This window comes from Giraffa tippelskirchi, chromosome 4 (assembly GCF_054371585.1).
Source record: "Giraffa tippelskirchi isolate mGirTip1 chromosome 4, T2T-mGirTip1v1.2.pri, whole genome shotgun sequence".
NCBI classification, from domain to species: domain Eukaryota; kingdom Metazoa; phylum Chordata; class Mammalia; order Artiodactyla; family Giraffidae; genus Giraffa; species Giraffa tippelskirchi.
The window spans coordinates 162,352,549-162,365,346 of NC_137278.1; the positions used below are offsets into that span (position 1 = coordinate 162,352,549).

The 12,798-nt window shown below is 42.9% G+C and overlaps 1 protein-coding gene across 20 annotated transcripts in view; it reads left to right on the forward strand.

Annotated features, from left to right (window-relative positions):
• ANO4 (anoctamin 4) overlaps positions 1-12,798 on the forward strand; it is a 419,392-nt gene that overhangs the window by 289,496 nt on the left and 117,098 nt on the right. For 17 of the 20 annotated variants that reach the window (XM_081595414.1, XM_081595415.1, XM_081595416.1 and 14 more), the window contains one exon: positions 1,573-1,704. The exons of 2 other annotated variants lie outside the window; for them this stretch is intronic. In XM_081595414.1, coding sequence (XP_081451540.1) covers positions 1,573-1,704 — 132 coding nt within the window. Of the gene's footprint in view, positions 1-738; positions 1,232-1,572; positions 1,705-12,798 lie in introns of those variants that run through there. One more of the 20 variants, XM_081595434.1, reaches the window with a different exon arrangement.

The window sequence follows — 12,798 nt, forward strand, 5'->3', positions numbered from 1 at the left end:
TGAGGAAAGAAGGTGAACCTTAAGGTTGAAGTAAATGTAGACTTTCCCTGCTTTCTTGGGTCTTTGGGCCATTCCAATCTAGTATTTTCTGGTTATGTGACCCAGGGCAAGATCTTTATTTATGTATGTATGTGATGGGGATAGGTCCTCTTGGAGATGAGGGTCTTCAAGAATCTGGAGGATTCTTTCCAGTTTAAACTTTCAGAGGCTCTGGAAAAAGGATAGTCACCACCAAGCAGAGAAGGGAGTTGTGGTGAGGCTGGAACAATGCTAAAGATAAAAGGTGGTAAAAGAGGAGTTTACTGTTACTTTTCATTTTGGAGTTGATTGGTTATATAAAAAATAATCCGTTCATCTGGGAGTTTCATTGAAAAGGAGAAATTGCCATGTGAATAATTTTAATTGTGGAGAAAAATAAAAGATGCCCAAATTTCATATGTTTTCAGTTAATAGACTTAGAAGGCGTTTAAAGGTTTTTCATCCCCAGAGAAATGTGTCTCTTCCATAGCCCTTAAGTGAAGATTCCCATGATCAACTACTGTGATGGGCATGATCTTTAAAATCAAAAGTCTAGAATCTGCATTTTAGTTTTGACCTTAGTCACTGTCTGGGTAACTTGGGCTGGATAATTACCCCACCATGGGTTTCTTTTATGATGTGTAAATGAGAATGGTCCCTGTTCAGTCTACTTCACAGAGATGCTATTGGTGCGTGCTCTTGGGGGGAAAAAAAAGTTCCAGTGGTGTAGGTACCTGAGGTGGCATAATAATTTCAAAGTTTGTTGTGGTATTTGCTGTTCTAGTAGATGGCTGTGAGTGGGTGAGAATCTGGCCACGTGGAGGCCAGATGTTTTCATCAGAAGTCAGAGGGAATGGGGAGGCCACCAGGGGGGCAAATCATGGCTTGAAAACTGCTTTGGGGACAGTGTTGGGTTTTTTTGGCTTGGCATCATTGTGTACTCTGGCCAGAGTGACACACGTGTGTCATGACACCCCAGCACCATGAGAACCATGGGGTCAGCTTGAAAAGAGACATTTAAAAAACAAAACAAAAACATGTCGTCTGCTGAGAGGCTGTTCGGGGAAGGTATGGGGGCCAGAAAGCAAATGGTGACAGTGAGCTTTCTGTGCACAGTCCAGCCCTGGAATGTGCTGTCTCTGCACTGCCCCCAAAGCCAACTAGAGCTTCAGCTCTTCCCTGACCTCGGATGGGGAGATTTTCCAAGCACACAGTGAGTTTCTAGAATCTGCAGGATGCAAGAACTTAAGGTCTTGGCTGCTTTGCTTCAGGGACTGTCCACTTCCTTTCCGGAGCCTTCCAACCTCATTCGGACTCCTTGGCCATCCGTTGGCGTGTGGGTAGACGTGTGACTCATAGCAGTGATATCATGGGCAATCAGAACACTGGGTCTCCGCTCGCTTCCTTCTGTGTGTCAAGTGGGGGTTTCATGAGTGCAGTGAGCATGTCCAGAGTGTGTGGGTCATAATTACGGCTCTGTGAAGACCTCCCTCCTGTGTCTTGGGGCAATGCTGACATGCTGTACCCTTTGGTCTTGCCTTTCATGTACCACAGGATCGATAAACAAATAAGCAGGTTTCGGAGATGGTTACCTAAGAAGCCAATGAGGCTGGACAAGGAGACACTGCCAGACCTGGAGGAGAATGACTGCTACACTGCCCCTTTCAGCCAGCAAAGGATCCATCAGTGAGTGTTTCCTGTGAAAGCCCTTGTCTTACTAAGTTCATGCAGACATGGTAGATCCCTCTCCTGCACGCCTCTGATTCCTTGGTCCTAGGAAGGAACAGCCTAGTGCCTGTCTCCCCCAGCAGTCCTGTTGTGTGTTCCTATCCCTTTTAGGGTAAGCAGGCTGCTATAAGAGACAATTTCCACATCTCAGCAGCTCAACACAGTAGAATGCTTGTTCATGTGTGTTGGGTGCACCACCGTCTGCGTGGTGAGTCAGAGACCCAGGCTCCTTTTGTCTTGTGACTCCACCAAAGCCCGGTGCTCAGAGCCCTCTGCAGGCTCATCTGCCTTGAGCCAGCACATAGGGAAGCTGGTCTACTCCTGGCCCTGTTGAAACGAGGGGTTGTTGAGTGTTAAAAAAAAAAAAAAAAAAAAAATCTCAGTTCACCTCTCAACTCCCCTTTCTTTAGCAACTCACTACGTTGCCCCAGAAAAAGCCACATAACCTAGCAACCGACTTCTGGACTCATCGATCAGTCTCTGAGCAGTGATTGGTCACTTTTTACTTGTGTGGTTGGGGAAGGAAGGGGGTAGCTAAGTAATGGAGCCATTGAAGAATTGCAAAAGTGACAAAGAATTGACTCTGAAGCTTTTGATGTGACAAGAAATCATGGCCAGAGGGTAGGGTCGGTGATAGGAGAGAAAACCATGCCAAAGACTATAAACAACCAGGCCAAGACAGCCTCTTAAAAGGAGGATAAATCAGGTGAGCCTGGCCTCACTTTCAGCCAGACTTCAGGAATTCCTGGCACTTCCTGTTTCAGCTATAACTACAGCCTCCATAAAAATGACTTACCTGGAGGAAAGAAAAGGGATGACAGAGTTTTTTAAAAAACGAGGTTGCTGACTTTGAGAAAAATATAAACCAAATGGCATTGTCAAGTTGCAGAGAGTGCAAGGTGGGGGCACATTTCAGCAACAGAAAATCAGTTAAAGCCTTGGATTTCTGGAGGGTGAAAGAGAAAAGAAAAATCAAAGAATAGATGCTCTGCACCAAAATGTATAATGTGTGATGCAAGGGAAGAAATGCCATAAGCCTCTAACTCAGCCAAACTCTAGATCCCCACAAGTTAGACTGATGCCAAACAAGCCCAGCTCTGTGAACATTTAAAAGGGTTATTGAAGAAGACATGAAGCTCACAGCCCAGCCTCGAAATCCTAGTTAAATCCTCCATGGGAAATAGGAACTGAGCAGGATTTCATGTTAACCCCGACATCAGGGCCTAGGATGTTTTCTTAAGAGAAAAAGACAGATGAAAGCTGCCGTTTTCCCACTCTTCGTTTAAACCCTCGCTGTGCCTATGTTGTTCATCTTGAAGTTTCTTACACACGCGGGTGTTTGTTTTTAAATCCTTCTGGAGTAGAGTCTGATTTACATGCAAAGGTTCACTTTGCTTCTCACCTGTCTGAGAGGATGCCTAGCAGATTGTAGGAGGGTCTCAAAAGTTTTAGATGGATGGATGGGTAGATGAAAGAATCAGTGAAATATATGGTGTGCACCTGGGGGTTGTTTTACTTCTTTATCCATTCCTCTGAGAGTAGGCCACTTTAAATCACTATAAAGGTACGTTAGGTGTGACTTACAAGAGGGCTTGCTCCATCCTCCAGATTTGGAGGGAGGTTGGTTAAAGATAAGGGTGGGTCACGAGAAGAAAATGTTTGAGACGGGCCTTGAAGGATAACGCTTGTCCACGTAGGTAAGGGCAAAGCATATCCTAAAAAGAGAGGGTAACATATGTTTAAAACTGCAAAGGCATGAATCAGAACAGGGTGTTTGAAAAACCACAGGTAGTTTTCTGTTTTGGGGTATAGGGTATGAGAAAACCTGGCATCATTGTTTGAAAAAAAGAGAGTGATCGGTGGAAGATGAGCTTCCATCATAGGAGAACTAAGGAGGAAAAAGCAGAGGGACAGTTGGAACAAAGCAAACCTTAGAACCAGACCTCAGTGGGACCAAGAAGATAGGGTAGGCAGTTCTCTCGTGCCGTTGGGAAAGGAAAAATTCAACAAGTGTCTTGAATGTTATGGGCAGTGGGGATTTCTTTCTTTTTGAAAATGAATATGCCACATGGACAACACCCTTTAATGAATGTATAAAAGTAAGATTTGAAGAACACAGGCTGTCCAGTTGGAAATAGTGGTTTGGTGCAATTAGAAAAAGATTTCACTAAGGACGGTTCAAGAGTGATTTTAATGGGTTTAAAGTGTTCAGAAGTGCTGGCTAATGAGCTCTGGGAGTTATAACATGATCCCTGGTTTTCCAAATGCTGTCCAAAATCACATGTGGTTTCTTTGCAGAATATTTGATAGTTAGTCCAGGAATTTAAAAAAAGGATAATAGAAATGTAAGGGTGTGTGTGTATGTGTGTATGTGAGTGTACATGAATGTAGGAGAAGAGACAATGGGATGTTTAATAAATAATGACCGAAGTAGAAAAGAGCCTTAAAAATACTCTGCTCTCAGGATAAAACCCAGAATCCTAGGTTGGCCCACTAGCCCCTGCTTCCGTTCCCCTGTTGTATGCTTTGGCCACACTGAGCTGCTTTGACCTCAGTATCTCTCTGTGCCCTCCTTGTTTCCATTCTCTTCCCTCTCCCGGAATACCCTTTCCCCGAGGCTCCCTTCTTGGCACTTTGCATCAGAGACGTTTCCTCCAGAGAACCTTCCATAATTTCCAACCTCCAACCCTGATTCTGGGTGAGGTACATGTCTTGGTAATAATATTTTTGCTATCATACTTCTTAATAGTATCCATTTTCATTGCTTTCTCCTAGACCATAAGCTCCTCTAAAGACTGTGTCTGTATCACTATTTTTGAGTCCCATAGTTGGTACTTTATAATGATTTGTTAAATGAGAAAATAGATGAATAGATAGAAATGAAAATAGGAGAATCATATTATGAGCAAAGAATAAAGATGATATGAGATTAGCTCACTGCATACTCATCTCCAACCAAACATGACATTTTCTCCTTAAAAGTGGTCCATGTCCATTGTCACCTGTCCAGTAAGTGGCATAATATTTGTCCAGTTGCTTAAACCAAGGTCTGGAAGCTACTCTAGACACCTCCCTCATCTCCACTCCCCACATCTAAGATAACTCCAAAGGCTAATGAGTTTTTATCCTAAGTGTCTCTTTAATCCAGTCATCTCTGCCACCACAATCTCACCTCTGTAACCCAGAAATAATAGGTTCCCTGGCTCCACCCTTGCCTACCTCCATTCCATTTTCTTTAAGAGCGTACAAAATGAGGTTTTTAAAAATGCTTATCTAATCATGTTACTTCACTCTGTTTAGAAAAAATATGAAAATTATTGAGGATGACCTAAAAGGCCTTTAATGGCCTGGCCATGCAGCCAACTCCTCTCCAGCCTTATCTGCCTTGACTGCCTTCTTTCCCTCACTTCTTACGATCCAGACATAGACAGCCTCTCTCAGTTCTTTGGATATACTTGACCTCAGGACATTTGCACATTGCTGTTTCCTCTCCTTGAATTCCTTTCTTATTCCTTCCCCCTCCCCCAAGTTTATTCTTATTCATCCTTCAAACTCAGCTCTGAAGCCTCCTTCCAGGAAAACCCTCCTTCCATCCTTCCAAAGACCATTTCTCTTTGCTTTGTACTCTCTTAGCAGTGTGCTTCCCTTGTAACATTTTTCATATTTGAGATTTTATAATTATTTGGGTATTACATGGTTAACACTTAACTCTTGAGGCAGGCTTTGAACTCTGTGGAGGCATAGGCTATGTCTACTTCTGCTCATAATTCTATCTCCAGTATTTAACACAGCATCTAGCATATGGTAGGTACTTAAATGAATAAAATGAGGATAAAAGTAGTAAGGATAACATGGAATAAATCTAATCTTAAATTTTTGTACTTTGAACTACATTATACAAAAGAATTAAAAAGAATTGATTAAAAACCAAAGAGCCTAGCTTTCTAGTTTCCAGTTACTTCAAACGCATATCAGTGTTTGCTATGCTCAGTTGCTCAGTCATGTCTGACTCTTTGCGACCCCACAGACTGTAGCCCACCAGGCTCTTCTGTCCATAGGATTTTCTAGGCAAGAATACTGGAGTGGGTTGCTATTTCCTTCTCCAGGGGATCTTCCCCACCCAAGGAATCAAACCTGGGTCTCCTGCATTGCAGGCAGATTCTTTACCAACTGAGCCACCAGGGAAGTCAAGTATATCAATGTTTGGGAGGCAATAAAAGCAAACCTGAGTAAACATCTCTATAAATTAATGTATAATGCCGTTGGTCATTTTATATGGTGTCACTGAAAATGGACCCTCAGATGGGAAAACTCTTATTAGATGCCAGACACTATTTTAAAAACTTTAATCCTCATGGGAGAGATGGTATTATCATCACCATTTTGCAGATGAGGAAATCGAAGCACAGAGAGGCTAAGAAACCTGCAGTAGGTGACACTAGTCCACCTACCTGGTCAACCCCCAAGCTTCAGTGGTTTAACATTGTAGAAGTCTGTCTGTCTGTTATTCATATCATGGTCTACTACGGGTCACCACAGGGAGGGAGGGGCATTGTCTCTGCTCCAGACAGTCATTCAGGTACCCAGGCTCTTTCTGTCTAGTGACTCTGCCATCCCCTAGGTCCTTTGCATCTGGTTTATGGAAGGGGAAAAGAGATGAGTGATTTTGAAGGAAGTTTTTATGAGCCAGTTTTAGAAGTGGTGGACAGCACTTTTGCCCACATTTCACGCACCAGAACTTGTCGTGTAGTTACCCCTAACTTGAGGAGTGCTAATGTAACTACTTTTGTGGCCAGGGGGAAAAGGGAAGTTGGTTTGCCAAACAACTGGACAGTGATGAAGCAGGAATGCAGATTCACACAGAGAGGTATCAGATCCCATGTTCTTAAACATCAGGCTCTACTGCAGGGTCTCTCAGCCTTGGCACTGCTGACATTTTCGACTGAGTAAATCTTGTTGTGGGGAACTGCCCTGTGCATTGTAGGATGATTAATAGCACCATGGCTTCTATTCATGAGATGCAAATAGCAGTTTCCTGCCCCCCTACTCTTACTTAGTTGCTAAAATCAAAATCTCCAGACATTGCCAAATTTTCCCTTGTGGTGGTTGGTATGGTGGATGCAAAATCCCACCTTCACTCTCCTTAAGAACTCTCTTCTCTACTATTTTTTATCATGTGATACCCCTCAGGCAGGCCCACCAACTCTCTGAGATAAATTAAACTCTGGTCAAATCAGGTGACCGTTACAGACAAGTCCATTCAGGAATTAATTTATTTCTCTTTTTCTCCTTGCCTATGAGTGTTGGCCTGTTTCAGTAGCCCTGCCCTTCATTCTTAAAATGGCATCAGCAGTAATACCCTTGAGGCAATTACTTTCTAAGGTCAATACTCCTATAAAGGTTTTCTACTGGGAAACAGAGAAGAGGAAATTTGCAAAAGAGTCATGTCACTTTTTATAATATATATATAGTATACTCTTTCAAGAAAGAGATCAATTCTGAATTGCCTTTCAGAAGCCTGCTTGTGTTAGATACAGAGAAAAATATTTCTCCCTGAATTTTAAAATTTGTATCATTTCCATTATTTTATTTTGATGAAAATCCATAAACAGTGAGGTAAAATTAAATATTGACCACTTCTGAATGGAAGCATCTGAAGCATATGTTTGTTGTGTGTGCATGTGTTTAAACAAATATTCCTTCATTCACATGTTCCATGCCAGTTGTTGTTCTGAGGACTTGGGAATCAACAGTGAATAAACAGGCAAAAATTCCTGCCTTCCTGGAGCTTCCATTTTAGCTGTAGGCCACCAACACTAAATTATAAATCTCTGGTTCTCGATCAGGGGAGTGATTTGGCAATATCTGGAAACACTTTTGGTTGTCTAAACTTAGGGCAGAGAGTGCCACTGGTATGTAAGGGGATGGAGGGCAAGGATGCTGCTCAGCATCCTTCACAGGAGCCCCAACAAAGAATTATCTAGCTCTGAAGGCCAGTGGCCACAGGACTGGAAAAGGTCAGTTTTCATTCCAATCCCAAAGAAAGGCAATGCCAAAGAATGCTCAAACTACCACACAGTTGCACTCATCTCACACACTAGCAAAGTAATGCTCAGCATTCCCCAAGCCAGGCTTCAATAATACGTGAACCATGAATTTCCAGATGTTCAACCTGGATTTAGAAAAGACAGAGGAACCAGGGATCAAATTGCCAACATCCGTTGGATCATCAAAAAAGCAAGAGAATTCCAGTAAAACATCTACTTTTGCTTTATTGACTATGCCAGAGCCCTTGACTGTGTGGATCACAACAAACTCTGGAAAATTCTGACAGAAATGGGAATACCAGAACACCTGACCTGCCTCCTGAGAAATCTGTATGCAGGTCAGGAAGCAATAGTTAGAACTGGACATGGAACTACAGACTGGTTCCAAATAGGAAAAGGAGTATGTCAAGGCTGTATATTGTCACCCTGCTTATTTAACTTATATGCAGAGTACATCATGAGAAACGCTAGGCTGGAGGAAGCACAAGCTGGAATCAAGATTGCTGGGAGAAATATCAATAACCTCAGATATGCAGATGACACCACCCTTATGGCAGAAAGTGAAGAAGGACTAAAGAGCCTTTGATGAAAGTGAAAGAGGAGAGTGAAAAAGTTGGCTTAAAACTCAACATTCAGAAAACTAAGATCATGGCATCCGGTCTCATCACTTCATGACAAATAAATGGGGAAACAATGGAAACAGTAAGAGACTTTATTTTGGAGGCTCCAAAATCACTGCAGATGGTGACTGCAACCATGAAATTAAAAGACGCCTGCTCCTTGGAAGGAAAGTTATGACCAATCTAGACAGCAATTAAAAAGCAGAGACATTACTTTGCCAACAAAGGTCCATCTAGTCAAAGCTATGGTTTTTCCAGGGGTCATGTATGGATGTGAGAGTTGGACCATAAAGAAAGCTGAGCACCAAAGGATTGATGCTTTTGAACTGTGATGATGGAGAAGACTCTTGAGAGTCCCTTGGACTGCAAGGAGATCCCACCAGTCCATCCTAAATGAATTCAGGCCTGAATGTTCATTAGAAGGACTGATGCTGAAGCTGAAATTCCAATCTTTTGGCCACCTGATGTGAAGAATGGACCCATTGGAAAAGATAGTGATGCTGGGAAAGATTGAAGACAGGAGGAGAAGGGGACGACAGAGGATGAGATGGTTGGATGGCATCACCGACTCAATGGACATGAATTTGAGTAGGCTCTGGGAGTTGATGGTGGACAGAGAAGCCTGGCATGCTTCAGTCCATGGGGTCACAAAGAGTTGGACACGACTGAGTGACTGAACTGAACTGACTGAACTGAAGGCCAGTAGTGATGATGTAAAATTTTTTGCAGTGTAGTCAATTTACAAGGTTATGTTGGTTTCCTGTGTACAGCAGAGTGACTCAGTTATCCGTGTACTTGGGATCGAATTTCTTCACATGCCTTTCTCTCCCTGCTAGACTGAACCATTGAGGGCAGGAACTGTGTGCCTAGCACCCGGTGGCACCGGGATGATCAGAGCACCTAAAAGAACAGGACCTAAAAGAATCAGCATAACTGTCATTCTTGCCATTGTGGCAGGACAGAGCTCAGGCTCTAGAGTCAAGTTCTTTCATCTACCAAACCCAGGACACCCAGAGGAAGGATTGAAAAACAGTGAAATAGTCAATGATGGCCTCCGTGTTCAGCTTCAAATTACCCCTGGCTTACTGATTCATTTTTTGTCTCAGTTCTACTAACTGATAGATCATCTTCCCTTCCCTAAATTCTGTTATGAGAACTAATGCTTGACCCCAAGATATTTAACTCATGCCTCAGACATCTTCATCTCATGTGTCATGTACATATACAAAATGGACAGTATAAAAAGATCATTTGACATTTGACATGAAGTTGGCTTACATACCTTTCTTTTCCTTCTAGACTTGGAGCTAGGCAACAGTGTAAACATCTCAAGCAGCAGTCCCCAACCTTTTTGGCACCAGGGACCAGTTTCATGGAAGATATTTTTCCATAGACAGGAAGAGGGAGGAATGGTTTTGAGATGATTCAAGCGTTGTACATTTATTGTGCACTCAATTTCTATTATTATTATATCAGCTGCTCCTCAGATCATCAAGCACTAGATCCCAGGGGTTGGGGACCTCCGATCTAGGGAAAAACAGAATGATACATCTGTTGGTGACCAAGAAAGCACTCACCCTGGGAATCTGGGTTCTGGACCAGCAAGGGCTGTTAAAGACGAGAGAAGGCTGCTGAAAGGGACCGCGGGTGGGAATTTGTCTGTAACCCTCCTTTGATTGCCGTTTTATTGTTTGAATCTGTCTCTCAAGTAAAGAAGCCAACAGGCCATAGCAGTGAGGTGTGGATGATAGTGGTCAAAGAAATGGCATTCTTCAAGTAGTGGTGGCAAGCAAAGCATTGCAAGATAAGAGTTGCAGGTACCGACTGTTAATAAACAATCCTGCATTCCAGAATTATGATATAGATGCATGACAGCTCTGAGGGTACAGGCAGTATGGTGAGGTTTAGAGACACTGAACAGTTTGCTCAAGGTCACACCAGTCAATGACAGATGATTGACTGGAGAAAAGAGTGTTTTCTGCACAGTGTGGCCACCTCAGTTATATGCCACGTGAACAGGGCCAAAGTACATACAGTTTTTCAGCCATTTGACATTAGTATGAGCCTGTAGATACAAAAACATTGCTTCTCTTCTGGAGTTTATTGTTGAAGCATTTGAGATGGGGTGAAGACACAAAGAAAATGGTAAAAATATAAACAAACATTCAAGCCAAGGAGAATAACTTTTAAAGTAGGGAATTTCAGGGAAAAAAATAGGTTCAGATTTGTAGACCTCAGTGGCCTATATTTCTGGGATGGTTGAAAAATGAGCCAATAAATTGGGCTCTAAGCTCCTCCTCACATTTTCTTAGCATTTGCAAGAAATGAAGTCCTTGCACAGGGACGGGGATTCTACGTGAAATAGTGGGCAGTGTCCTCAGCGATGTCTTTAGAGCAAACTCCTTCTAAGGCTTTTCTGGAGGCTCTTTCTGGTGGGCCCCTCAGTGGGCTCCTGAAGAATTAATTGCTCATGGCCATAACCTTCTGCAGGAATTTAGGTATATCTTCAGCAGAAAACTGCAGTCTACCCTAAACTAACCACATTGTACATCTTTGCTGTTAGAACTACAGTTTACAAAAATGAAAGTTGGGAACTGATTAACAAGCAAATAGCCTCACCTTCCATTTGAATATATATTCATGTTTGAGAAGCAACAAAAGCAAACCTATGGGTATGCATGTTTAAAAGCCAATGCATGATGCCATTTGTTCATTTTATGTGATGTTGCCAGAAGCGGGCCCACAGGCTGCTTATCAGCCATGGTTGTGTGAACATGGGAAGGTCTGTCCCCACAGAGGACTCTCCTGCAGTAGCCAGCTGAGGGGCCTGAGGCTGTCAGCATTGTTGTTGTTGTAGAGTCTCTAAGTTGTGTTCGCCTCTTTGTGACCCCATGAACTGCAGCTTGCCAGGCTCCTCTGTTCATGGTATTTTCCAGGCAGGAATACTGGAGTTGGTTGCCATTTCCTTCTCCAAGGGTGTCAGCATTAGGGGCAGTCATTTTATTGAAGCATTGTAGTTCAGAAGACTCCTCTCAAACTCAATTTCAGAGAAGGTAATTTAGCACAACAGTAGGGAGTTTATTGAAGGAATAATGACAGCTGCTATGTATATGATGCTTACTAGGTTCCCTGATAGCTCAGTTGGTAAAGAATGCGCCTACAATGCAGGAGACCCTGGTTCAATTCCTGGGTCGGGAAGATCCACTGGAGAAGGGATAGGCTACCCACTTCAGTCTTCAGTATTCTTGGGCTTCTCTTGTGGCTCAGCTGGTAAAGAATCCACCTGCAGTGCAGGAGACCTAGGTTCGATCCCTGGGTTGGGAAGATCCCCTGGAGAAGGGAAAGGCTACCCACTTCAGTATTCTGACCTAGAGAAGTCCATGGACTGTATAGTCCGTGGGGTCGCAAAGAGTCGGACACGACTGAGCGACTTTCACTTTCGCTCTACTAGGTTCCAAGTGCTGCCCGCTAGCTCAGACAGTAAAGCATTTGCCTGCAGTGAAGGAGACCTCGATTTGATCCCTGTGTCAGGATCATTTCCAGAAGGAGGAAATGGCAACCCACTCCAGTATTCTTGCCTGGAGAATCCCATGGACAGAGGAGTCTGGCAGGTTATGGTCCATAGGGTTGCAGAGTCGGACACGATGGAAGCGACTTAGCCAACTGTCTGTGGTAATTTGTTATAGCAGCCTGAACTAAGCCAGGCTACATTACCATTTTGCATTTATTTATCAATAACGTGTGTATTTTCTAAAGTCTCTCAGCCTAGCTATCTAAAGTTACTGATTTTTCTAGCATGTACTTTAAACTGTATTTTCTTTTCAGTGTTTGGAGTTTTTGTGTTGTTTTCATTGATCTGAAATCTTGAGAGAGTCCTTTAGGCAAAGAGAGGCTGAGATTGGTTTCGGTAGGATTAATGTTCTTTTAGTGCCGCCATGACTTACAGCCGTCTCGAAACACTCATTGTATTACACACACTTATTCTGTATTAGAATCCTCAATATGCAGCTTGTTGATATTGATCCACAGAGTCAGGGGAAACAGATCTCTTTCCTAGAAAGTTTTAATCTGAGATAAAAGTGCAGCAAGCTGCGTAGCCTGAGATGTATGTTTCTTAACGATGATGTAGCTCCTTTTAGGTAGCACATAACTTAGTGACTTCAGTTTAAGGCACAGAGAGGTCACCTGATCATGTGGGGAAAGTGTCGTTTTTGTGTGTCTGGAGATCCGGTGGTTAGTCAGCCATGTTCTCTTAGTATTTGTGCGACTGACTTTTTTTGAATAAGTCTCTTAGAATTCTTTTATTGCCATCTATCCATCTTTGAATAAACAGTTCTTTAACATTTATCAACTTATTCATTTAATAAGTGCTTTTGTATTCTGTG